A 27,670-nucleotide genomic window follows, 5' to 3' on the forward strand; every position below is an offset into this window, starting at 1 on the left:
TTTGGGCCTTGAATTCCTGATCTTTCCATGACTTTTATCATGAAGGGGTGTTAGATTTTGTCAAATGCTTTCTCAGCATCTAATGAGATAATCATGTGGTTTTTATCTTTGAGTTTGTTTATATAGTGGATTACGTTGATGGATTTCCATATATTAAACCATCCCTGCATCCCTGGGATGAAGCCTAATTGGTTATGATGGATGATCGTTTTGATGTGTTCTTGGATTCTGTTTGCAAGGATTTTATTGAGTATTTTTGCATCCATATTCATAAGGGAAATTGGTCTGAAGTTCTCTTTCTTTGTTGGATCTTTGTGTGTTTTAGGTATGATTGTAATTGTGGCTTCATAGAATGACATGGGTAGCATACCTTCTGTTTCTCTTTTGTGGAATAGTTTGAGGAGAGTTGGAATTAGGTCTTCTTTGAAGGTCTGATAGAACTCTGCATTATACCCATCTGGTCCTGGGCATTTTTTGGTTGGGAGACTATTGATGACTGCTTCTATTTTATTTTAATAGGGGAAATGGTACTGTTTAAAACATTAATCTGCTCCTGATTTAACTTTGGTACCTGGTATCTGTCTAGGAAGTAGTCCATTTCATACAGGTTTTCCAGTTTTGTTGAGTATAGTCTTTTGTAGTAGGATCTGATTATGTTTTGGATTTCCTCAGGTTCTGTTGTTATGTCTTCTTTTTCATTTCTGATTTTGTTAATTAGGATACTGTCCCTGTGCCCTCTAGTTAGTCTGGCTAAGGGTTTATCTATCTTGTTGATTTTCTCAAAGAAGCAGCTCCTGGTTTGGTTGATTCTTTGAATAGTTATTTTTGTTTCCACTTGGTTGATTTCAGCCCTGAGTTTGATTATTTCCTGCAGTCTACTCCTCTTGGGTGAATTTGCTTCCTTTATTTCTAGAGCTCCTAGGTTTTCTGTCAGGCTGCTAGTGTATGCTCTCTCTAGTTTCTTTTTGGAGGCACTCAGGGCTATGAGTTTTCATCTTAGGACTGCCTTCATTGTGTCCCATAAGTTTGGGTATGTTGTGGCTTCATTGTCATTAAACTCTAAAAAGTTTTAAATTTCTTTCTTTATTTCATCCTTGACCACGGTATCATTGAGTAGATTGTTCTTCAGTTTCCACATGAATGTTGGCTTTCTAATGTTTATGCTGTTATTTAAGATCAGCCTTAGTCTGTGGTGATCTAATAGGATGCATGGGACAATTTCAAAATTTTTTATTTGTTGAGGCCTGTTTTGTGACCAATTATATGGTCAGTTTTGGAGAAGATACCATGAGGTGCTGAGAAAAAGGTATATGCTTTTGATTTAGGATAAATGCTCTGTAGATATCTATTAAACCCATTTGTTTCATAACTTCTGTTAGTGTGCATGTGTCTCTATTTAGTTTCTGTTTCCAGGATCTGTCCATTGATGAGAGTGGGGTGTTGAAGTCTCCCACTATTATTGTGTGAGGTTCAATGTATGCTTTAAGCTTTACTAAAGTTTCTTTAATGAATGTGGCTGCCCTTGTATTTGGAGCATAGATATTCAGAATTGAGAGTTCATCTTGTAGATTTTACCTTTGATGAGTATGAAGTGCCCCTCCTTGTCTTTTTTGATAACTTTGGGTTAGAAATCAATTTTATTCGATATTAGAATCCCTACTCCAGCTTGTTTATTTGGATCATTTGCTTGGAAAATTGTTTTCCAGCCTTTCACTCTGAGGTCGTGTCTGTTTTTTTACCTGAGGTGGGTTTCCTGTAAGCAGTAAAATGTTGAGTCCTGTTTGTGTAGCCAGTCTATTAGTGTTGTGTCTGGCCAGCAGCTCACATATCTGGGTTATGTTCTGGAAAGTCATCTTGGAATCTGGAAGCGAAGAGGGAGCTAGGCAGACGAGAGTAAGATGAAGCTAAGACAAAATTCTGATCAAAGCTCAATTTTACTAATTCGTGCACTGAGTTATGAAGGAGGGGGAAGGGGCTAATTCCCGCCAAGTAATCCTGGGGTCCAGTTGCAGAGTGACCATGTGTATGGCTCTAGAACAGCTAGTTGGCAGGCAGTGCAATGGGAGCATCAGGATGATAGGGCGGCAAGCTCTGCCCTAATGCTCTCTAACACTGAAACCTGAGCAAACAGGTTTCAGACTGGGGAGGGGAGGTTACATATCTTCCCTGTTGTTAATATAAAAAAGAAAAGGCTGGGCTGAGGAGTAAAATTTATTTATGCTCAATAGTTCTGCCTGAATTCTTAGGGTTTAATGAAGAAACCTGTCTCCATGGGATTTCCTAACTTTTCTTATGGTAAACTGTATCTGGATAAGACTGTCCTTTCTGTCCTAGTAAACAACTTGCAGACTAGCCCTGAGCTGATGTCTCTGTCTTTTATAATGCTAATTAGTACTGAATAGGTAACTTCCTTGTAGAAATTTTTATCTGAATACCAAATAGTCAGCTACAAGGCGTTGGAACCCTGGCGAAGGCTGACTGTATGAATTTGAAAGGCACTTTATTATGAATAACACTGAAGGAGAGTATGTGGATATTCCTCTGCATTCTTGGATGACAGGCGGGGAACAGGGAGGAGTGGGTGACGACTGGCTCTGTAATACAAGGCCAATTGGCTGTTTAGGGTGGGAGGCTGTGAAGAGCTTGCCATTCTAAAGGAATGGTCTCCAACCTCTCTCCCCCCTATTAATTAAGTTTAATAAGGCCACCCTTTGCTGAGGTGATCAAATGATTTTCTCATCTTTAAATGAGTGGGCTTTAACCATGGCTTGGGGGAGGGATATTGATTCAATTCCTCCCATGGTTGCTGTCACGACACACACTTGTGGCTCTTGGTATCTTTTGGGGAAGGGAGGCAGAGCCTTAGAAAGATATTTTTGGTTGTAACTGGAACTAGATACCAACCTCCATCCAAACTGGGTGTATCTCACCGGGAACCCAGAAATGGTCAAGCTGGACCTTCCCCTGCAGTGAATTTCTGCACTCAAGTGGTAACCTTAATGTATTCGTATGATCACGAATCAGTATGCACAGTTCTGAGTACTGTGCAGCTCCTAAAGGAGAATTGTCAACCTCAGATTTAGCAAGGCCTCGACCAGAATTACATCACTAGTAACACCACAATTTGTGGCTCTTAGGCTATATTAGGAGCTGGAGGTCACCTTCCTCATCTCTGTTATTCCCACAGCCTGAGGATCCAAGGGGACATTGCAATAACAGCAAGGGTGAAAAACCAGAGACCAGCTAAGGGACTAAGCCCGTCTATCAGAATAAAAACCAATCTCTTCTAATATTAGAAATTTCTGCCTTTCTAGTCCTGATAGTAAACCTAAATCTCAAATCAGACCTAAAGCCACAATACGTGCTGGAATGTCTTTAGAATGAAAATAGCAGTTGCCACCTGTATGCTCTTGGGGGCAGGGATGTACACCCACTGCAGTCAGGCTGAAGGTGTTAATTGACCTGCTTGAAAAAATGAGATCTAGACAATGAGAAAATAACAATGCAAATCTTCTTTTGGGGAAGTCCAGGTACATTATTCAGTTTCAAATTAGCAAGGCTCGAGCTCAGTCTCTGGGCTGGTTTTAGAGTTAGTAAAAAGGCCAGAGATTCTCTGGAAGTGGGTGATGTGCTCTGAATTATCTTTGCTAGGTAATTAAGAATATTAGTTATCTACAATAGGAATCGCTAATATTGGACTAAATATTAGACCAGTCTAAGATTGAGTTAGAATGACTGGTCACAATGAAGAAAAGAGAAAAATCATTATGACTCTATTAAATGACTAATCTTACTAAGTCAGAATATACAGTCTCTGATGTATTATTGCCATGAAGTTACAAGGCTAGAAGATAGTCCAAACTGGAAAAATGGCAAGCAAGGATGGATCTAAAATACGAATCTAATTTAGTTTCCTAGTCATTTCAATCAGGGCACTGAGTCAACTCACCTGCCAGCTCATCACATGAATTAACCATCATGCTTCTGCAGCGTTCTGTGGAGAGAACCTGTTTTTCCCTTCCCTAATAATGTAGCTGTTTAGGATCAACCTATAAACCAATAAGTAGATCCTTTTAAGATACTATAAAGCATTTATTAAATTCTTTAACATCTAAATTTTAAAATTTTAAAATAAAAGTATGATTTAAATAGTGTGCACGGAAATGCACTAAATAATATGCACAGAGATATAATTTTCCCTTCTTTGTCTTTTAAGAAGTTAAAGTTTTAAAGTTTTACAACATCTAATCTTTTGACTTAATAACTTGTTGACAAAACATTTTAAATACTTGACTGAAAAGGGGCAGTGACTAATTGTACTTTTAATCGTTTCTCTTAAGGCGCAGTTGTAACTAGAAAGCTTGAAAAGTTATTTAGAGTCACATGTGCATAATTTATTTATTTATTAACTAGAAATAAGAGCATTTATTTTGTAGCAAATTATTAAGTATAAGTCCTCAAGAATTAACACTATTATGTGGAAACATGTAGTAACTGAGGACACTACAAGGAAAGAATTTTACTTGCACAATTTTTAAGAATACTACAATATTATCTTAAACCATAACTGTTATGAATATATAAAGAACAAGGTTATATATCTAATCTACCTTATATGTACGACCTGTAGACTGTCTGAGATATAAATCTAGCCTGGCATTGTTTTAAAGTGTCCAGGCAATCTAGAACAATTTAATAAATGTCTAAAAACTGCCTTCTTAAAAGGACAGCATTTTTTCTATGAGTTGTATATGCATAAGCGATTGCAAACTTGAGAATTAATAGCATCTGAGGGACGAACAATCTTAAGCAATTGTGAGCTTTGAGATATAACATTGACTATTAATATATAAATTAAGGTTTGATTGTTTAGCATTTTAAAACACCATCTACAGCACACAACTAGATTATTTGTGCTGAAACAGGGGGAAACTTAAGAGTATAAGCATGTGATCTAATTCACATGTACTTATGTCTCATATAGGGGTTGTTATTAAACACAATAATTGGAATGTAGGCATGCGTGAATTTATAAGGATATAAAAGCATGCATAAAAACAAATTTTAACTCATCTTTGGGTATTGATTGTTAATCTATTTAAAATGATGGTATGTAATAGGTCAATTATTAATATTTTGTAATAACCAAATAAATTGCTGTATAGAACAAGGAACATACACTTAGTTAGGTTTTTCAGACAAAATTTTTGTTATAGGTCTTTTAAAAATATACAAATATACTTTACAATTTTTTATTAGTGTCACAGTGGTTTTAATAGGATAATGAAACTGTGTTTTGAGGTGAGTGCTACCTCGGCCCAGCACACCTGCCTTGTCATGGCTCTGTGGTCTAGGGCCTGACACCCACAGTGTACCTGGGGGCGGGGGAGCGGCGTTTGTCCTAAGTCCTCCTCAGCCCCGGCCGCCTGACGCCCTGGCATGTGGAGTCGCTCTGAAAAGGACTTTGGATTTTAACCTGCTGCTGAGCCCTATATTGCTGAAGTGGAGAAGGTGGTGCGCACCTGATGAGCCACTATGTCAAGCGGCAGCTCTGGTCCTGGCACTGGGGTGGAGCCGACCCTGTTGTCACAGCCGCTTTTGTCACTGCTGCCGCCACCTTGGCCTTTTTCTCAGGCTAGAAAACTCAAACAAGGGTGGCAGAGCACCCCGGGCCTTAGCGGGAAAAATATGACTACTCTGAAAATATGGCTACTCTGGTCGGGGCACTTAGAGGCTCAGGGCAAATGTGAACCCGGACCTCTCCTGAGTTCGCTGTAAAGTGGCCTGCCTTTTGGCGGCTTTTTGTACCACTATAGCTCAGGGAAACTGTGTGTCTCAGGGCTCCACCCCACAGCAGCCAGCAGCTAGNTGGGCCTACGTGGGCCAACGATCGGCTGGGATGAGAAAAATGACTTTATAATAATTTTTTTTTTTTTTTGGCTAAAGAATTGTTTTGAGCACAGCTAATATTTAATTACCAATGAATATAATTAATAACAATTATAAAAGCTTTCTTTATTTTTTGTAAAACCTTTTGTAGTAAACTAAAACCCTAAGTAATAAAACGATATTGTCTCTGAATCTTTTGGGAGAGAGCAAGGATTTAAAGTAAACTTCCCTTGAGAAGCATTAGTTAATAAAACATTTTCCACTTAGGAAACAATATACATTGAAAGATTAAAACTCTTGGCTTCTTGTATAGAAGCAGAAATTATAAAAATTTCTTACATAATGTAGACCAATATTTAGCCATATTAGGAGCAAAATATTTTAGTTATTACAAACTCACTAGAAGCAAAACCTTTATAATCATTAAGATGCAAAGGAGAGAGAAAAAGAAACAAGCCTTCAGATCTATACTAATTATATAAAAGGTAGGCAAACCAGATTGTAATGCCTTGATAAATTTTACGGTCTGATTGACTCTTTATAAACTAAGAATTTGAACTTTATTAAAACAGCATCTGGCTAGATCTGTAAAGAATTATTAAGTTTCTTTTTGCAACATTAACTTTGGGAAAGTAAAACCCAATCTCAAAACAATTTATTACTTATAGAATTACTATTAGAAGTATTACTATCATATTACAAAGTTTAGCTGCCAATTAATACCTATGAATACATGTAAGCTTTAATGCTTTAATAAAAAGGCATTGTTTTAAATCTTATCTTAAATTCTACTTTCTAGGATAGGAACCACATTAATTATTATCTCAACTAGAAATGTCCTTAGAGACGCAGCCTCTTGACTTGCCTTATGCCACGTGTTGGAAGGACTCTAAACTTGAGTTGTCAATTTTAAGGCTAACCACCTGTAGCAATGTAAAATTTATTAATCTAAACCAACAAATTATGAGCTGATTGTGAAAACACGTAGAGCACATTACCAATTAAAAAAAAAACAAAAACAAATGAAGCAGTTACATTTAGACCAAACAGAGAATATTAATTTTTCTAGCTACAATCATAGAATAAAAAGCACTTTATCATTTACTAAATGCAATAATCACGAATGTAGAGAAACTTCTAAGAAAAAACCATATGTCAGCTTTTTTACCCAGAAACTAAGAGGCTGTAGACTCTCCTTCTTTCCTATAATGAACAGTTTTTCTAGCAGGGGCGCTCCTGCCATGTGTCTGTTTCCTGATTGAAGCACTTAGCAGCTCTCGGCTTTGCAGATAAAGTTTTCTTGCCATCTTTATTATCCAACATAAAACATAGAACATTCATTCATACAGACTGGACACGGACATACATGAATTGAATACATGAACGGACTGGTGCACCAGACATTAGACAAAGACACAAAAAGGGCAGAGCACTTCTGCTGTAAGGCCCAGAGAGAACAAAGCAGGGCACTCCTGAATTTTCTCTCTGCTTTTGGGGACATTTTCCTCCCGCATGATGTAGTTTTTAACTGCGGCCATCTGCCTGATTATTAATTTCCTTTTAATAAACCCTTTCTTTTCTCATGCCTAAAAATGTAGCTTCTGGGAGCTACGGCTAACTGCCTGTTAAGTTCCTAGCTCCTTATAAGCTTCACTGCTGAACCTAAGTGAATAAGTGCTCAGGTTAAATGCTGTTTCAACTTAGCCCATACCGACCTTCTCCGGTATGAATTTCCTTTAATTATTTTCTTCTTCTGTGGAGCTCCAAATCAGCAGTGCTTGTTCCAAATGTCCTCTGCCATTTCTCAGTCCTGCGTGGGCACCAGATCTGTTGTGTCCGACCAGCGGCTCATATGTCTGGGTTCTGTTCTGGAAAGGCATCTTGGAATCTGGAAGAGAAGAGGGAGCTAGGCGGATGAGAGAAAGACGAAGCTAAGACAAAATTCTGATCAAAGCTCAATTTTACTAATTCATGCACCAAGTTATGAAGGAGGAGAAAGGGGCTAATTCCCGCCAAATAATCCTGGGGTACAGTAGCAGGGTGACCACGTGTATGGCTCCAGAACAGCTAGTTGGCAGGCAGCGGCAGTGGGAGTGGTAGGATGATAGGGCTGCAAGTTCCGCCCCTATGCTCTCTAACACTGAAGCCTGAGCAAACACGTTTCAGACTGGGGAGGGGAGGTTACATATTAGTCAATGCCTTTTTATTGGGGAATTGAGTCCATTGATGTTAAGAGAAATTAAAGAAAAGTAATTGTTGCTTCCTGTTATTTTTGTTGTTAAAGTTGGGATTCTGTTCTTGCTGCTGTCTTCTTTTGGTTTGTTGAAGAATTACTCTCTTGCTTTTTCTAGGGTGTAGTTTCCATTCTTGTATTGGTGTTTTCCCTTTATTATCCTTTGAAGGGCTGGATTCGTGGAAAGATATTGTGTGAATTTGGTTTTTATCATGGAATACTTTGGCTTCTCCATCTATGGTAATTGAGAGTTTTGCTGGGTATAGTAGCCTGGGTTAGCATTTGTGTTCTCTTAGGGTCTGTATAACATCTGTCCAGGATCTTCTGGCTTTCATACTTTCTAGAGAGTTTCTGGTGTAATTCTAATAGGCCTACCTTTATATATTACCTGACCTTCTTCCCTTACTGCTTTTAATATTCTATCCTTATTTAGTGCATTTGTTGTTCTGATTATTATGTGTCAGGAGGAATTTGCTTTCTGGTCCAGTCTATTTGGAGTTCTGTAGGCTTCTTGTATGTTCAAGGGCATCTCTTTTTTTAGGTTTGGCAAGTTTTCTTGTATAATTTTGTTGAAGATATTTGCTGGCCCTTTAAGTTGAAAATCTTCATTCTCATCTACTCCTATTATCCTTAGGTTTGGTCTTCTCATTGTGTCCTGGATTTCCTGGATGTTTTGAGATAGGATCTTTTTGCATTTTTGCATTTTCTTTGATTGTTGTGCCCATGAATCTACTATGGCACCTGAGATTCTCTCTTCCATCTTTTGTATTCTGTTGCTCACATTTATGGTTCCTGATTTCTTTCCTAGAGTTTCTATCTCCAGAGTTGTGTCACTTTGGGTTTTCTTTATTGTTTCTACTTCCCTTTTCAGGTCTTGGATGGTTTTGTTCAATTCCATCACCTGTTTGGTTGTGTTTTCCTGTACTTATTTAAGGGACTTTTGTGTTTCCTCTTAAAGGACTTCTACCTTCTTTAAGTGAGTTATTAATGCCCTCTTAAAGTCCTCTACCAGCATCATGAGATATGATTTTAAATCTGAATCTTGCTTTTTGGTGTGTTGGGGTATCCAGGACTGGCTGAGGTGGGAGTTCTGGGTTCTGATGATGGTGAGCAGTCTTGGTTTCTCTTAGTAAGATTCTTACATTTGCCTTTTGCCATCTGGTAATCTCTGGCATTAGTTGTTATAGTTGTCTCTGGCTGGAGCTTGTTCCTCCTGTGATTCTGTTACCCTCTGTCAGTAGTCCTGGGAGTCCAGCTCTCTCCTGAATCTCAGCGGTCAGAGCATTCTCTGCAGGTAAGCTCTTCTCTTGCAGGGAAGCTGCACAGAGGTCTGGCATTCAGACCGGCCTCCTGGCTGAAGATGAAGACCCAAAACAGGGCCTGTCCCAGATGTGTTGCCTCTCCAGTCTGCGAGCTTACCTGCACAGACTGGACTCCAAGGGACCTGAGACTCAAGATGGCTCCCTCACCAGCTCTGGGAGTCAGAGCCCTCTTAGGCGGCTAACTCTTCTCTGGTGGGGAAGGTGCTCAGATGTCTGGAGCCCAGAATGGGGCCTGTCCCAGAAGCTGTGTCACTTCTGCAGTCCACACACTCATCTGAGCAGACTGGTCTCTGAGGGACCTGGGATACAAGATGGTTCCCTCACCTGCTCTGGATGTTAGAGTCCTCCCAGGCTGCCACCTCTCCTCTGGCGGGGAAGGTGCTCTTATGTCTGGAGCCCAGAACAGGGCCTGTCCCAGAAGCTGTGTCGCTTCTGCAGTCAGCTCGTTCACCCTTCTGTGGAAAGCCTTTTGGTGTACTGCTTGGCAGGAGTATGACATTGGCTAAGGACAAAGAAGTGGGCTTCAGACAGGAATCTGACATTGGCCTAGGACAAGGAAGTAAGCTTAGACAGGAATCTGACATTAGGGCAAGACTTTACCATGTGATAGGGAAGTAGGATAAGGCAGGAATTTTAGTCTTAGGGTGGAACTAGGCCTCCAACAAGATTTTTGGGCTTGGCTGAGGAAGTGGGCTCAAGTATTTCGGTCATTATGATGAGCCCTTTTTAACAACTATCAGGAGTAATCACAGGGCTTCGCTTGCTGGTTTGTAAGTTGTTTCTTATCGTACTGCTGTTTTGTTCCTTATTGCATTGCTTTCCCAAAATACTTGCATGTAATTAAAGTGGTATAAAAAGTGGGTTGGAAAATAAAAATTTGCCTTCAGTCTCATAATTGACTGGGGTCATGCTACAATGTTGTCTAACTGTCTTTTTTTCTTTTTAATCCTCACTCCTCTGCTGGAGAACCTGTTGACTGACTGACCGGGCTTGGTCAGATGATGCCTCAATGTTGGAGCTCCAGTAAGTGGGATACAGTGATGGACACCACGGCAATTGGAAACATGTGCAAAGGAAAGTAAAGAAGATTTGGGACAGTGGTGAATAAACCTTGTAGAAGGACAAGGGACAAGGTAAAGGCAAAATGTGTTTGGTGAAGAAACCTTGTAGAAGAACAAGGGACAAGGTAAAGGTAAAATGTGTTTGGTGAAGAAACCTTGTAGAAGAACACAGTAAAGGTAAAATGTGTTTTGTGTATGTGTTTAGAGCTATGTGAAAATCTAGAGAAGCAAAGGTAATTCTCATAGGTGCTTTTTACCCTGACTAGAGATAGTTTATACCTGAGACATGAGAGAATGGGATTGAGAAAAGCAGTCCTCTCCCACTATCTGGGGATGATTTGGTGAAAGAGAAGGGAAATGAAGATAAGCTGTTTCAGAGCTCTCCTAGAGGAGGAATGCTTGGTTCTTGGTCTCTTAAGAAGGATATCTGTGTCCCTTTGGGACTTCTAGTTCTCTTTCTTCTCTGTCTATTGTCTGTCCTTGGCGAGCCAATCCATCCATGTCCGTCAAAAAAATGTGAAGTCTGTTTTCATTTTGTGGTTTGATTGATTATTTGTTGTTCTGTGTTTCATGTTCAAAAGAAAAACCAGTTAAAACTTTATCTTCTGGTTGTTCAGCCCTTGATGTAGTTTTAACTCATTTCAAAAAGAAAAAAAAGAAAAAAAGAAAAAAAGAAAAAAAAAAGAAAAACAAACAAACAAACAAACAAACAGTATCATTTGGTCTTTGGAGCCCTACACCTGTAGTTAGGAGTCCAGCACAGCTGGAGAAGCCCTGCCAGGACCTTCTCTGAAAGCCACTCTTAAAGGGACAAGGCACTTTTCAAGTTCTATGGTAAGGGAACTGATGGCCTTTTCTCCTACAAAAACCTCTGTGACTGTGATTATTGGGTTCAACAGGTAACAAGGAGCTCCTTTCTTGAAATTACAGCTAGAAAAATTAAGAATTTTGTTTGGTTTAAATAAGTAAATGTATGCAGCTATTTCATTTTTGTTTCTGAATGGTTTTAAAAGTATAAATATGTTCTACATGTCTGAAGGGGGAGATGTCAAAGACTATCCCGTGAGAAAGCGAGCCCTTCACAAACTCCCTGACAGGCCAATGTCCTCGTGCTAGGAGCTGGTTATAAATCCCTCCACTCTATTCCCTTCCTGGCACCTGAGGCTGCAAAAGCTGAATTATAGTCCCCTGTTCCCTATCTCTTCCTGAACTCCCATGCCATCCAAGGGCATTAGTTACATCTGAGCCCAGCCTGACACCCCAAGGCTGTCAAGGAGAATCTATATTCCAGAGATAAGATGCAGAGTGCCAGCCTAAGCCTGACTTCAGCACCCATGTTAGCAGATGTCCATTTCTTTGTTCTTTGTAAAATTCCCCCTCGATGCCTCGCCTATTCGCCATGATGTATGCTCTAAAAACAAGGCACCTCAGCCTAATAAACGAGACCTTGACAACTTTCCTTGGTCTCCTGCTTCTCCTTCTCTTCCAATCCCATTTCCTTCCAGGTTTGCAGTCTCACTCGAACCCACGAATAACTGAATCCTGCAGGATGGGATAATTATAGATTATTGGCTTACAAGTTATAGGTGATGATTAAATTTTGTAACATTGGTAACAGAAAGTTGGCTTAAAACTGGCAACTCTGGTTTGGAGTAATTCAGAACTACAACACATGGCATGAGACAACCCAAGGAGACAGGTCTCTAAAGATACACCTAAATTGGGCAATATTTTATGTAATTCTTATCCTAGAAACCAGGTTTATAAAAGATGGGATAAATTCCTAAAGGGCAGTGTCTCTTTGAGGTATTAGAGACTGCACCTTCTTGTATTTGTGTGCAGGAAAGGGCAGCCAAGCTTTGTAGCATGGAGGTGATTCACTTGGTGTTTTTTGGAGAGACTGGATTGTTGGAAGTTGAGTTTTGCTTTCCAAAGTTCTGGCTGGCATGCTCTGTCTAGGCCGCCATCTCAGAATGACCCAGGCTTGCTAACTGCAGTTCAAAAGTAGGGAGACACTTAAAACTTGTAACGTAAAAGTAGTGCTTTTGGTGTTGATTTTTAAAGAGAATGGATTGTTTACACTCTTAAATTAGGTTTTGCTTCCCAAAATTGTGGCTGTGCTCTGGTGTTACAAGAGAAACTTAAAAATGTTAAACTGCTAGTGTTCCATTCTCTGCAGTTTGCTGTTCGAGCACAGGCTCAGGATTCTGACTCGTACATATTTATAACTGAGAAAAAATCTGGCAGGTGGAGATTGTTGCAGGGTTTGCAAAAGGTTAATGAGACTATGGAACTTGTAGGGGCATTGTAATCTGGCCTGACTACTCCATATAGAATTATTATGGATTTGGAGGATTGTTCTTTATTCCTTTCTACCCTAATGATTGTAAAGGGTTTGCTTTTAGTCACTCTGTAATTTTAAAGAGCCCATGAAGGTATAGCATTGGAAATTTTTGCCTCAAAGAATAGCTAATAGTCTTACATTATGTAAATAATTTTTGTCGCTTCTTCAATACAAGAAGTTAGGACTTTGAATCTTCCAGTGTATATTATTGACTATATGGATATTTTATTAGCTGATCCTTCAGAGGAAGTTTTACTGCAAACTTTTGTTCTTATACAACAAGCTTACAAATTTTGGAGTAGTTGTTGCTCCAAAAAAGATTCAAAGGCAAATTCTTTTTCAATATTTGGAAAACAAGTTATATCCTAAGCAAATTGTGGCACAGAAAATTCTAGTAAGAAAGGATAATTTACTTACTCTAAATGATTTTCAAAGGTTGTTGGGAGATAATAATTGCCTAAAACCTCATCTTAAGCTTACTACAGGAGAACTTAAACCTCTGTTTGATACCCTCAAGGGGATGCAAATCCTAATTCCCCTAGACAGTTAACAGATGAGGGACGAATAGCTTTACAGAAAGTAGAGGAAGCTATTAGCCAATAACATACATTCTATAGACTATGATCAATTGTTGAGTACTTGCATTTTTGCTATAACTCATGCGCCATTGCAGCCCTTTGGCAAAAGGGACCATTAATGTGGATTCATCTTTGTTTGTCTCCAAAGAAAGTCTTAACACCTTATTATGAAGCTGTTGCTGTGTTAATACAGACTTGTAGGATGGAGTCACAGATATATTTTGGGAAAGAACCCGATGAAATATTTATCCCTTATTCCAAACAGCAATTAAATTGGTCATTGCAAAATACTGATATTTGGCCTATTGCATGTACAAATTTTTTAGGGAAAATTAATAACCATTATCCAAAAGACAAATTGTTACAATTTGCCTCTACACATGCTTTTGTATTCCCTGTAAAATTATGCATGCAGCCCATTGACAACCCACTTACTGTTTTATTTACAGATGGGTCATCTAATGGGAAGGCAGCATATGTGATTGGATCACATGTTCATTCTCTTGAATTTCCCTCTACTTCAGCACAAATAATTGAACTAGCTGCCGAGTTCTGCTGCTTGCAGGAATTAGAACATAACCCACTTGTACTATTACATTGTCACTGGCTTTCTGTTTTCTAAACTCTTTCACTACCTAAGCTTGGCTATCCTGGGTCTTGCTCTGTAGATTGGCCTTGAATGCAGAGATCACTATGCCTGTCTCCTGGGATTAAAGGTGTGTACCACCATGTCTGGATCTAAATTTAGCTGGGTAGGATCTTGCCCCAAGCTCCCACTCCCTTAATCTGTTATCTCCTAGAACACAGGATTTTGCTCATTTCACTTCCTGGTACCCCTTTAAGACTCAAACCATATATTTGATATTTTTCCTTTCTAAGCTTGTTATGCTTGTTCAAACTATTCTTCATAAGACTTAACCAGAGAACAAAGTCTCTGCTGAGGTTTTTGGAAACGTCCTTTGTCAATACAATTAATCTGAGCCTCTTCACCTTAGCCTCAGGCAGACTTTTCAGACATGAGCAAAAAGTAGCCACATTCTTCATCAAAATAACACAAAAGCAGTCTTCATGCCACATTCTAAAATTCTTCTCCTTTGAAATCTCTTGGGCCAGGTCAACACAGTTCAAATTACTCCCAGCAACTAAGTCTTCCATATTCCTACTAGGATGACCCATTAAGCCCCATTTAAAGCATTCCACTGCTTTCCAAATCTAAAGTCCCAAAATCCACATTCTTTCAAATAAAAGCATGGTCAGGCCTATCTCAGCAATGCCCCAGTCCCTGATACCAACTTCTGTATTAGTCAGGGTTCTCTAGAGTCACAGAACATATGGATAGTTTCTATATAGTAAAGGAATTTATTGATGACTTACAGTCTCCAGTCCAATTCCCAAAAATGGTTCAGTAGTAGCTGTGAATGGAAGTCCAAGTATCTAGCAGATGCTCAGTCCCACAGGGCAAGCAGACGAAAGAGGGAGAGCCCGACTCCCTTCTTCCAATGTCCTTATATGGTGTCCAGCAGAAGGTGTAGCACAGGTTAAAGGTGTGTGACACCACACCTTTAATCCCAGATGGCCTTGAACTCAGAGATCTCCCTGTCTTAATCTTCTGGAATCTATAGCCACTATGCCTCAAGATCTCCACACTAAGATCCAGGTCAGAAACTTCTATCACCCAGCCTCTAGATTAGGGTCACTGGTGACCCTGCCAATTCTGGATTGTAGTTCGTTCCAAATATAGCCAAGTTGACAACCAGGAATAGCCACTACATGTGGCATCCCTGACTTGGTCTGAGCCTTTTGTCTGTATTTGTCTCAACCCGATCCCCTTAGCCAACAGTACATGTCCACCTGTCCCTTGCTGGTCTACTTTGGAAGTCCTGACCTTAGCTCAGGGAACGCTGATTGGTTACTGCACTCCAGTAGGACAGAGACTGTCAGACCTTGAACTCATTTGTTGCAGAGTGGATTTAATTGAGAACAGGGGACAATGTGACACTTAGGCGTTTTTTTGCCATAGGTGCTGAGGTGGAGCAGCAGCAGGTCATTGGTGACATTGGCCCCAGGAGGTATGGTTTGGAGAATCAGGAGGCTCATGTTGAAGCCAGGATGAGGGAATCTTTTGCTGACCAATCTTTTCTGAGCAGAGGGTTCATCTTGGAATAGCTTGGTTTTGTCCAGCCAAACATTATACTGGCTGGTGGGGAAGGGAAGGAGATGGAGCAGGTGAGAGGAGGCAATGGGGAGATTGGGTAAAGTAAATGGGAAAGGGTGGGGGAAGAGGGAGGGAGGAGGGAAGATAGAGTCAGGGATAGAAACACACACAGACAGAAAGATACACAAACACACACACACAGAGAGAAACAGAGACAGAAAAACAGAGAGACAGAAAGGCACATACATACATACATACATACATACATACATACATACATACATACATACAGAGGCAGAGAGACAGAAGGGACAGACAGGAACATAAGAGAAGGGAAGAGGGGGCAGGGAGGAGGGGTAGGCCGGAGAGCTGCTCAGATGCAGCTAGAACAGGGCTGAACTTCCCCAGCAGGTAAGGCCTTACCTGCAGCCCAAGATCTGAGCTCTCCCCACTCGTCCCCCAGCATCCAGGTCTCTCTGTACTCAGTTACCTGACCCAGTTCGAGTTCTGACCAGCCCTTCTCTGTGTGTCCTCAGAATGGACATTAGGTCCTAAAGGCAGAGCTGCTCAGAGGAGAGTGAGGACTTCTCTCACCTTCAGGAAAAGCACATTCTACCCTGAGCAGCCTTTATGTGTGGTCCCTACTATTTTTCGTATTGATAAAAGAGAACTCATGAGACAGACCCAGACAGGTGTGGGCAGAGTCCCAAGGGAGAGATATACAGTGACAGATGGCCACGAAGACAGTAAGATGTGAATATAGACAGGAGAAAGACGGACAATAAGACAGAAAAGAAAGGAACAGGACTCTGGAACCCAAGTCTGGATGCAAGAGTAAAGAGAGACCCAGGAAGTCATGGATAGACTTTCAGCCAGTCCCATCTCCGTGCCCTTCAGTACCCCAGCCTAACGTGTAGTGATGATCTCTGCCTGCCAATCTGCTTTCCTGTCTCCACCTTTATTCAAATGTCATAGCAATGGGCAGCTGTGAGAACTCACTTGGGGTCCAACAGGACACTCCCACATATATATTTGTTGTAGTGGTACATAGCCACTTGCCAGGGTTGGGAATTCTTCTCCCATTTAAATCCTCCAACCACCCAAGACTGGACAGGAGGTGCAGCATCTGCAACAGGAGCAATGGGGGAGGGGAGAGTTGGCACATGTAGGGAGATGCACTTTTGGGGGACAGAGTTAAGCAGGGCTGGGATAAGGGCATATGGGCACAGGTTCTGGAGAAGCGACCCACTATGGCTGTTCGTGGATAGGGAGATCTATGTTGTGTGGAGAAAAATAACTCTAAATCAGGAATCAGATATAGTGTCAGGCCAATTTATAGTTTGGGTCTATGGGACAGGTGGGCAATGAGAGAGAGAGAGACAGAGACAGAGAGACAGAGAGAGACAGACAGACAGTCAGAGAGAGAGAATTCCAGTTCATTTTTAGTCCAATGTGAATCCTCTGATTTGTAATTTAGTCTCCAAGGCTTGAGAAGAAGTCAGGGCCTTGGCTAGGTTTTGGGAATTCTGGAAAGGGTGAGGACTCAGGTACTGGATTTGAATGAATAAAGGAATCCAGAAAGGGAGCTTGGGGTTGATTTGAGGCTTCTTTGATTGGGCATGAAGTGGCAGCTGGGATGCAGAGAATGAGGGTTTCCAGAGCAAAGGGACAGGGTCAAGGCTAGAGTATGGGCTCCTGTTAGGGTCTGTGGTAGAAATGACATCTAAGAGGTGTCGGGCCCTCTAGGTAAGAAGTTTGAGATGAGACAAGCAGTGAGAGAAAGAAATTCTGGGGCCATGTGAGGAAAAGGCTCTGCCTCCTGTGGAGGTGGACAAATGATCTGCAAGAGGCTCCAGGTTCTCTTGGAGGCAGCCTCTGGAAGGAATGAAAAGGAGTTACAGCAAGTCAGGCCACTCTGAGGTAGAGAGGAAGACACACTGAAGTGAGGTACTAGGGTTAGGCATTGCGGTCTTTGGGGTGTCCTGCACAGAGTGGGAAATAGTGCTATCCTGTGGGGCTCCAGTAAGATGGGATAGGAGCCTGTGGCACAGGGAGTGAGGAATGAGTGGAAGCACAGCCAAGGCACAACATTTGGAAACAGAGGAAAGTTAACAAACCATGCATAGCTGCACTTCTCTGTTATCTCACTACACAACAGGCTGAGGCAGAGGGATTGCCATGGATAAAGACAAGCCTGGGCTACATCATGAGACACTAAGAACTTATTCCCAAGAGCAGGGCTGAAGATGGATTGGTTGCTACAGGACTGGCTGTGTAAGCGTTAGGACCTGAACCTCCCAGAACACAGGTAAAAAGTCAGGTGTGATGCTGTGAGCCTCTTACCCCAGAGATGGGGAGGTAGGAACAGGAGGATTTCCCTGTGCTTGCTGCATAGTCATCATAGCCTAAGTGGAACTCTTCATTCAGTGAGAGATGCTGCCAATGTTGTGAGTGATTAATGAAGATATTTCTTCTCCACATCTGAGGTCTGCCACCTGATTCCTCTTCCAAAAACCAGACTAAACCCAAAAGCCACTGAAAAGTGACCTGGGCATTCTCTGCACACAAGAAAGGGAGTGGGAACCCATCTGACCTTACAAGCCAGTTTGTGAAGTGAATGTTTTGGTAGAAACTGTGCAATTAGAGAAGGTGGGGGAGCAGTTGTCAGGATGCGGAGAACACAGATGAAGGCTGGCAGCTGCTGGACAGCCAGTGGCACTAGTGTGGGATTTAGACAATTCCTGATTAAAGGGTTGGGCTATGAGGCTTTAGGAAAAACAGTGAACTTGAAGGACATCTGAGGTCCTAAGATTTGTAAGAGGTTGACTTCCTTAGAAAGACTGGAGAAGGCCAGAGATGGCCAGGTGTCTAAGGAAGAGGAGAAAGTTCTGGAAAGTGGGAAGGAACAGGAGCCTGTACTCAGTGCAAGAACTGTGAGGGACCTGGCAGTGTGCATGGCAGAGAAGGAGGAGCAGGTGGAGGGAGAGGTGAAAGGGAAGGCCAGAGCTTAAGGAAGCAGGAGAGTCAGGGCTGTGACCCCTCCTATTCCCTCATCTCACCAATCCCTCCTAGGGACAGGGCAAGGAACAGGATCAGGAACCACATGGGAACTGATGTCCAGGAGCTGCAGGGAGTGAGCTTGGAGTCTTTGAGGCTCCTAAAGGAAACTTTAAAAACCCTCATTCCTCCCACAGCCCCTCCCCTGCCATGTTGGCAGATGGATGCTGACCAAAGCTCTTCCCTTGTGACAGAGGTGGACTCCATGCACTACCCCTCCCTTCTGTGGTAAGGGAGGGCCTCGTTGCACCTGCTGTATAGTAGGCTGCAGGTCACCCTGTTTACCTTCTCAAGGATGAGGTTGGATGGGGAAGGACCTGCTGTTTCTGGAGCTGTTAATGTCCCATGTACCATAGCCAGATGGCAAGTTCAGGGGCAATGGTGAGTTGGGTTGAATGGAGGATGGAGGAGCGAGTAACCCTCAACCCCCATTCCTAAGGAAGGTCCTGTACCTTTAGACCAAGATTATCCCAGGAAAGTTAAAGATACAACGGATTATTTGCACAAGTGATAGCCTAGAGGGCTGTAAGCTCTCTGCAGATACAAATCCTTTCTTGGAGAATGCCAAAATGCTTCCTTTTTGGACTTGGTACTCTGGATCACTGATTTTACTGTTTTTATTGGAAGTTTGGGAGCTGGGTATAGTGGTGCACTCCTTCAATACCAGCACTTTGAAACCAGAGACAGGTGGATCTTTGTGATTTTAGGCTGTAGTATTTTGTGATGTACACCATCCTAGTCAACATCGTGACTTTCAAGACAGCCAGGGTAGTATATTGAGCTTTTTCAAAACAAACCAATGAAATAAAATAAAATAAAATAAAATAAAATAAAATAAAATAAAATAAATAGAAGTTATGATGCAGATTACCATGGCCTGATCACTCTTTTATTCAAAAGTATGAAAATTCAGGCTATTCCAGGGGAGTGCCACCCACCCTGAACAGAGGTGGGGTCACAATGTCCTTTCTCTTCCTCATTTCCTAGATCCTGAGCTACATTTTGAGGTGAGCGAGCCTGGGCCATGTGAGACCCTTTCTTAAGAAACAGCAACCAGAAAATGTCCTCCCCTCCAGGAGCCTCATTAAGGGTTCAGCTTGGCAGCTGCGTATTTTGGTGCACACCTTTGATCCCAGAACTTGGGCATTAGGGGCTGGTGGATCTTGGTGAGGTCCAGGTTAGACTGTGCACATAGTGTATTCAGGCCAGTGAAACAACACAGGGAGACTTTGTCTCAAATTTTAAAACATCAAGAAGTTTCATGGTTCTGGTACAGAGAAGGGGAAATACCCAGCCTTTGACACCTACTTACTGTTGCAGGTTTCAGACCCATCCCCTCTCGTTGAGCATCTAGACTATTTCAGCTCTCATGGCAGTTGGCACATTTGACCTGAGTGCATGCGTGTGTGCCCTGTAAGCTCCAAGAAGGCCAGGCTAGCCCTAATCCAGGGTAAGTGAGGACCTGGTGATCAATTGGAAACCAAGTTCTCTTCTGAGTCCTAGGCTTCTGTGTCCAAGCTTTTCTGAAATCTACACTGTTCTTTGCTCTAAAGCATGATAGAGGAAGCACACATTCATCCACTTGTGAGTTCATTCAATGTGCCTTATCTTTAATATATGTCTTCAAGCATACATAATCATGCTGGAGTTTGAGATAGGTGTACTGCACCGGAAGAGTCCAGTGCATGAGAATGGAAAGAGTTGAAGTGTTGCTGGAGATGAGCTTCAAACAGCATCCACAGGGAAGTGGTTGTAGATGAAAGGGGGAAATGGAAATGAGGAAGAGGATGAAGGTTTGTATGCATTGAGAGAGGGGAGAAATGATCCAGGTCCCAGAATTTCTCTCCCTCCCCTGCTGTCTTGCTCTGTTTTGGGAGGAGGACTGAAATTTTGTCCTACGTGGCTGGTCCGCCATGTTCATCTTCCTGGTAAATTTGTTGTTGTTCAGTGTAATGGATGTGTGATTACCTATGTGCATGGAGCATACACTGGATTCATTTGCCTCTGGATTGACTGCAGGGGGCATAAGTGTACCACTGTTGAAAAAAATCACTGGCCAGTGAATATATAGACTGGGGGTTCCTTCCATTGGGTACTAGAGGTAACTGTTTGGGTGGCATACTGGCACTCTTTCACGATTCTCTCTGAGGGTCTAGTTTGGGCTCACAGTAGGGACATCATTGTTGGATCACTCTATGAGTGGCAGTAGAGTTATTTTTGAATTTCTAGGTAATGATTTTGTAAATGGGAGTGGAGGTGATGTTTTTTCCTTTATATCTATTTTTTGTGAGAGGAGGAGGGGGTTTCTGAAGTCAGAACCCAGTGCCTTACACAAACACTTCACAGGGTCTCACCCACTGAGCCAAAACCCCAGAAGAACCTCATTGGAGACTCTAGGTAGGTGCTGTATCTCTGAACCATTTCTTGTCCCTCACTGTGGGATGGATTCTAGACAGCTACATTCCCTTCCTCTGATTTGTTTGTGTCAGGTCTATGTAGCCCAGGCTGGCCTCCAGCTCAATGTGTATCTGTGGATAACCATGATTTTCTGATCCTCCTCCCAAGTGCAGGGATCACAGGCATGTGCTGCAGACTCAGCTCAGCACAGTTCTGAGGATGAAATGCAGGATGCTTACAGCTAGGCAAATATTCTGCCAACTAAGACACCACACCAAGACCCCTCTACTGCCTTTACCTTGTATGTGGAGACAGATAAGATCTGTGTGTCTCTAAACTGCTCAGGCAGGACACTCCTCTCCAGCTGCTTGAGAATGTATGTTGGTCTCCTCATGGTGTGAGAGGAAGGAGAGAGAGAGTTAGAGTTAGAGTTAGAGTTAGAGTTAGAGTTAGAGTTAGAGTTAGAGTTAGAGTTAGAGTTAGAGTTAGAGTTAGAGTTAGAGTTAGAGTTAGAGTNGTTAGAGTTAGAGTTAGAGTTAGAGTTAGAGTTAGAGTTAGAGTTAGAGTTAGAGTTAGAGTTAGAGTTAATTAGAGTTAGAGTTAGAGTTAGAGTTAGAGTTAGAGTTAGAGTTAGAGTTAGAGTTAGAGTTAGAGTTAGAGTTAGAGTTAGAGACAGAGAGAGGGGCGGAAGGAGGGAGGGGGAGGGAGGAAGGGAGGTAGGGAGAGAGAGAGAGAGAGAGAGAGAGATTGGAATTCCTAATGACTGTAGTTATCTTCCTACCTTTCCTCCCCAGTTCATATTCACATGGGCAATGGCTTCATATTTCTGGCCCTGGCACTGTGTCATTCTCCTGCATACTATGTTCCTTTCCTTTTGACCACTCTGCTACTGCCCTAACAAGATAGACTTCATCTTCAGTTTCATTAGCATTGGCATCAGTAAGTTTTGGCTGGGACAAGGGTGACTGGGGATCCTTCACTCAATCCCAGAGCCTCCTCTTACTCAGAGTTGTGGCTAGATTTCCAGTTCTGTCTAGCCTTCTGTCCTTCTCTGACCCTTCTCAAGAAGTTCTCTGATACTCTCAACTGTGGCTAAGTCCCTCTAAACAGACCGTGGTTTGTGGTCCTGCAGCAGCAGCAGCATTGTGGCCCTTTTTCCAAGATGGGTAATTCTCTGCCCCACAGGACATGGTTCTAAGTCACACTTTATCCTTTGGTCCAGCCCTACCAAAGAAATCCCCTCTAATGGCCTCTGGGAGTGGAGACACTGCAACCTACCTAGCCTTTGGGGCAGTCCCTGCCCTTTGTGGACAGACTCTTCACCAGGGAGTCTACATTTTATTAACATAACACTCCAGCCCAACTCAAGGAACCCAGGTAGGCAGTCTGATTTCGCAGTGTCTGACTGTTTATCATCTCTTCGGCTTCCAGTATAGGGTCAGGGCTAGCTGGAGTCTCCCATTCTGATCTCTCTAGTCTTATCCTCCATGATCTGAACATTTTCTTTGCCAGAGGAGACTCAAGTGGCATCCCTGAGTTGGTCTGAGCCTTTTGTCTGCATTTGTCTCAACCCCATGTCCTTAACCAACAATACATGATAGACACCTGTCCCTTGCTAATCTACTTTGGAAGTCCTGACCTTAGCTGAGGGAACCTTGGTTGGGTACTGCACTCCAGTAGTACAGAGAATTTCAGACCTTAAACTCATTTGCTTTATGGTGAATTTTATTGAGAACATGGGACAATGTGACACTCAGGCATTTTTCAGCATAGTATCTTTTATCCAGGAGTTGAACTTAATAAGGTTGGTGTAGATGGCTGGTACACCAGGTTTACCGCATGGGTCAGGGCCATTTGATGTGGTTCCTTGGAGAACACCATCACAAATCAGTGGGCCTCCAGAGTCACCCTAAAGAAGGACAGGGACAGGAGTAAGGCAGGGCCTGGCAGATGGATTCTTGTAGACAACCTGGAACTGATTCCCAAGGGGATTAATACAGGGACTCTAAAAGTAGCTCTTGTTTGAGGGAAACAAGCTCTTGGGTGGCCATCTCCTCCAGGGACATGGGGTTGTGGTGAGGGGTGGATTGGACCATCCCCTAAGACAAGTCACAGTGAAGAAATAGTACCAGCTACAGGATCCTCCCCTCCCAGGGCACATCACTTCCATAGCGAAGGATGCAAAGAGCCTGCCTAGTCAGGGTGTTGAAGTGGGAACCAAGAACCTCAGTTCCCTCTTTCAAACCCTTCACCTCACTTCAGACCGGGGCTGTCTCACCACACATGTATCTTTGCCTCCACCCATCTCTCCTGCACACAGCATGACATATAAGGCAAGGACTGGCAGTTGGATACTACTAGACAACCTGGAACTGACTCCCAAGGGGATTTTTTACAAGGACTCTAAGAGGTAGCTCTATCAGTAGGTGAGGGAATCCAGTCTCTTCCAGGGACATTGGGTTGTGGTAAGTGGCGGATCTGACAGTCCCCTAAGACAAATCACAGTGAAGAAATAGTACCAGCTACAGGATCCTCCCCTCCCAGGGCGCATTCCTTCCATAGGGAAGGATGCAAAGAGCCTGCCTAGTCAGGGTGTTGAAGTGGGAACCAAGAAACTCAGTTCCCTCTTTCAGCCTTTCACCTCACTGCAGAAAGGGCCTGTCTCACCACACATGTGTCTTTGCCTCCACCCATCTCTCCTGCACACAGCATGACATCTGTGACTTTCTGTAGGTAGACTTTGGCACAGTTCTCATTGGGCAGGAGTGTGATGAACACACACTGAAGATCATCTGGCTTTTGCACTGTGGATCAGGAAGAAAGTGGGTGGTGAGCAGGGCCCAGTTGAGTGTTCTCTGCCCCTCATCCACACCCAGCATTGTTGCTTGGACCAGACTCACATTTCGTGGGTGTAATGCTGCCCCAGCCTGAGGCTAGGCATGTGCTCCCCAGCTTGGGTTCCTTTGTGGGCAGATTTATGGGCTTCACAGCATCTGTGATGTCCGCAGGCTTGCTGAGACGGAGCAGCATCAGGTCATTGCTGAAGTCAGCCCCAGGAGGTATCTCTTGGAGTGTCAGGAGGCTCATGTTGAAGCCAGGGTGAAGGAAGCTTTTGCTGACCATTCGGTGCTGAGCAGAGGGTTCCTCTTGGAATAACTTGTTTTTGCCCAGCCAAACCTCATACTCGCTGGGGGGCAGGGAGGGAGATGGAGCAAGTAAGAGGAGGCAATGGGGAGATTGCGTAGAATAAATAGGAAGGCGTGGTGGAGGAGGGAGGGAGGAAGGAAGAGAGAGTCAGGGACAGAAACACACACAGACAGAAAGATACACACACACACACACACACACACACACACACACACTCAAAGAAACAGATATAGAAAAAGAAACAGAAATTGAAAGGCACATACATACACAAACATACATACATACAAACAAACATACATACATACATACATACATACATACATACATACATATAGAGTCAGAGAAACAGAAAGAGATAAAGACAGGAACAGAAGACAAGGGAAGTTGGGGCAGGGAGGACAGGCAGGCCTGAGAACTGCTCAGGTGTTCTTCTACTGCAGGTAAGGCCTGGCCTGCTGCCCAAGGTCAGAACTCTCTCGACTCATCCTTCATCATCCAGCTCTCTCTGTACTCAGTTACCTCACCCAGCTCCAGTTCTGACCAGCCCTTCTCTGTGAGTCCTCAGAGTGGACAGAAGGTCCTAAAGGCAGAGCTGCTCTGAGGAGAGTGAGGACTTCTCTCACAGCCTACCCTCAGGGACAGGATGTTCTATCCTGAGAGGCCCTGTAGGCCTGGTCCCCACTATTGTCAGCAGTGGTAAAAGAGAACACATGAGACCCAGACCCAGACAGGTGTGGGCAGAGCCCCAAAGGAGAGACACACAGTAAGAGATGGCCACAAAACCAGTAAGATGTGAATACAACAGGAGACAGACTGACAATAAGTCAGAAAAGAAAGAAACAGGACTCTGAACACAAACCAAGATGCAGGAGGAAAGAGAGTCCAGGAGGTTATGGGTAGACTTTCAGCCAGTCCCACCCCACTGTGCTTCAGTACCCCAGCCAGGCCTGGTGTCATATTCTTTGGCTGCCAATCTGCTTTTCTGTCTCCACCCTTACTCACTCGACATAGCAGTGGGCAGCCGTGAGAACCCAGTTGGCATCCAACAGGACACCCCCGCAAATGTGTTCTTTGTGGTAGTACACAGCCACCTGCCAGGGTTGGGAATTCTTCTCACAGTTAAATCCTCCAACAACCCGAGACTGGACAGGAGGTGCAGCATCTGCAAGATGAGCAATGTGGGAGGGTAGAGTCGGCACATGTAGGGACATCTACCATTGGCGGGACACAGCTAAGCCGGGCTGGCATCTGGGGACATGGCCAGGGGATCTGGGTAGGGACCAATATATGGCTGGTCCTGGATAGGGAGATAGATGTATGCTGTAGGTAACAGAAATAACTCTTGATCAGGAATTGGGTACAGCGTATGGTCATTTTATAGTTTTGGGTTAAGGTATGGTAGGGAAGCAAGAGAGAGAGAGAGAGAGAGAGAGAGAGAGAGAGAGAGAGAGAGAGAGAGAGAGAGCTTTCCAGTTTATTCTTAGTCCAATGAGAATGATATCCTCTGATATGGAATTTAGAGTCTTCAAGGTTTATAAAGAAGTCACAGCCTTGGTTGGGTTTTAAGAATTCTGGAAAGGTGAGGTTTTAAAAACACTAGATATGAATGAATAAATTAATCTAGGATAGCGAGCTTGGGGTTGATTTTGGGTTTCTTGGATTGGGCATGAAGAGGCAGCTGGAATGAAGAGATTGAAGAATTTCCAGGCAAAAGAGCAGGGTCAAGGCTAGGGCGTGGCCTCATTTTAGGTTCTATGGAGGAGATGACACCTAAGAGGTGTGGGGTTCCCTAAGAAAGGAGTTTGAGACAGGACAAGCAGTGAGAGAAGGAAATTCTGGGGGTCTGTGACAGACAGGCTCTAGTTCCTGTGGAGGTGGAGCAAATGATCTTGGTATTTGAGAGGCTCAGGGTTCTCTTGGACACAGCCTCTGGACAGACATGGAGACACAGTTAGATCAAGTCAGGCCACTGTGAGGCAGATTGGAGGACATAGCTGATGTGAGATACTAGCGTTAAGCATTGGGGTTGTTGGGGTGTACTTCACAGAGTGGGAACTAGAGCTGTGCAATGGGGCTCTGATGAGATAGGACAGGGGGCTGCAGCACAGGGAGGGAGGCATGATGGCAAAGTGCAGACCAAGGCATAGCATTTGGAAACAGAGGAAAGTTTAGCAAACCATGCATAGCTGCACTTCTCTGTAACCCCAGTACACAGCAGGCTGAGGCAGAGGGATTGCCATGGATAAAGACAAGCCTGGGCTCCTTCATGAGACACTAACTCAGAACTTATTCCCAAGACCTGGGCAGGAGATGGCTTGGTTGCTACAGGATTGGCCATGTAAGCTTTAGGACCTGACCTGAACCCTCCAGAACAGAGGTAAAAAGTCAGGTGTGATGCTGTGCGCCTCTTACCCCAGAGCTGGGGAGGTAGGAACAGGAGGATTTCCCTGTGCTTGCTGCATAGTCATCATAGCCTAAGTGGAACTCTCCATTCAGTGAGAGATGCTGCCAATGTTGTGAGTGATTAATGAAGATATTTCTTCTCCACATCTGAGGTCTGCCACCTGATTCCTCTTCCAAAAACCAGACTAAACCTAAAAGCCAGTGAGAAGTGACACGGGCATTCTCTCCACACAAGACAGGGAGGGGGAACCCATCTGACCTTACAAGACAGTTTGTGAAGTGAATGTTTTGGTAGAAATTGCACATCTAGAGAAGATGGGGGAGCAATTGTCCTGAAGGCTGTCAGTTGCTGGATAGACAGTAGCACTAGTGTGAGATTTAGGCAATTCCTTATTAAGAGGTTGGGCTATGAGGCTTTAGGAAAAACAATGAACTCAGAGACATCTGAGGTCCTAAGTTTGGTAAGAGGTTGGGTTCCCTAGAAAGACTGGAGAAGCACAGAGATGGTCAGGTGTCTAAGGAAGAGAAGAAAGCTCTGGAAAGTGGGAGTGGACAGGGGTCTTTCCTGGGAGCAAGGACTGTGAGGGACCTGGCAGTGAGCAGGGCAGAGAAGGAGGAGCCGGTGGTGCTCATGATGTAGCTGGGGTATGGGGAGAGGGGGAAAGGGATGGCCAGGGCCAAAGCAGCAGGAGAGTCAGGGCTGTGACCCATCCCATTCCCTCATCTCACCAATCCCTCCTAGGGACAGGGCAAGGAACAGGATCAGGAACCACATGGTAACAGGTGTCCAGGAGTTTCAGGCAGTGAACTTGGAGCTGTTGAGTCTCCTCAGGAGATTTTAAATACTCTCATTTTCTCCATAGTCCCTCCCCTGTCCTGTTGCCACCCAGATGCTGACTAAGCCCTGCCCTTGCTGACAGAGGTGGACTCCCTGCTTGCACCCTCCTGGCTGTGATATGGGAGGGCCTCATTGCACCTGCTGTACAGTAGGCCCTAAGTCACCCTGGATACCTTCCCAGGGATGAGATTGGGTTGGGTAGTGCCTGTTGTTCCTGGAGCTGTTCGAGTTTCAGGGCAAGGTCAG

The 27,670-nt window shown here is 43.4% G+C and overlaps 2 protein-coding genes across 3 annotated transcripts in view; one reads left to right on the forward strand and one right to left on the reverse strand.

Annotated features, from left to right (window-relative positions):
* Klk15 (kallikrein related peptidase 15) overlaps positions 1-27,670 on the forward strand; it is a 642,438-nt gene that overhangs the window by 583,321 nt on the left and 31,447 nt on the right. The window lies entirely within an intron of this gene.
* LOC110298251 (kallikrein 1-related peptidase b26) lies at positions 22,744-27,403 on the reverse strand. Of its 2 annotated transcripts, XM_021167384.2 has the most exons (6): positions 27,316-27,374; positions 25,191-25,345; positions 24,994-24,996; positions 23,937-24,219; positions 23,704-23,840; positions 22,790-22,945 (listed from the first exon to the last, which is right to left on the reverse strand). In XM_021167384.2, the coding sequence occupies exons 1-6, from the start codon at positions 27,359-27,361 to the stop codon at positions 22,790-22,792; spliced, it is 780 nt and encodes a 259-aa protein (XP_021023043.1). In that variant the 5' UTR covers positions 27,362-27,374. The 2 variants fall into 2 exon arrangements, with proteins under 2 accessions (XP_021023042.1, XP_021023043.1); XM_021167383.1 differs by lacking the exon at positions 24,994-24,996 and having other exon boundaries at positions 22,744-22,945; positions 23,937-24,223; positions 25,186-25,345; positions 27,316-27,403.

The sequence above is a fragment of the Mus caroli genome, chromosome 7 (assembly GCF_900094665.2).
Source record: "Mus caroli chromosome 7, CAROLI_EIJ_v1.1, whole genome shotgun sequence".
NCBI classification, from domain to species: domain Eukaryota; kingdom Metazoa; phylum Chordata; class Mammalia; order Rodentia; family Muridae; genus Mus; species Mus caroli.

Excerpts from the sequence above, each read along its gene's own strand:
- LOC110298251 (XM_021167383.1), bottom strand. The coding sequence starts at position 27,361 with ATGTGGTTCCTGATCCTGTTCCTTGCCCTGTCCCTAGGAGGGATTG. Across the intron at positions 25,346-27,315 it reads CCTGTCCCTAGGAGGGATTG|ATGCTGCACCTCCTGTCCAG; the intron begins GTGAGATGAGGG and ends CTCATCTTGCAG. Across the intron at positions 24,224-25,185 it reads GCTGCCCACTGCTATGTCGA|CGAGTATGAGGTTTGGCTGG; the intron begins GTGAGTAAGGGT and ends CCTGCCCCCCAG.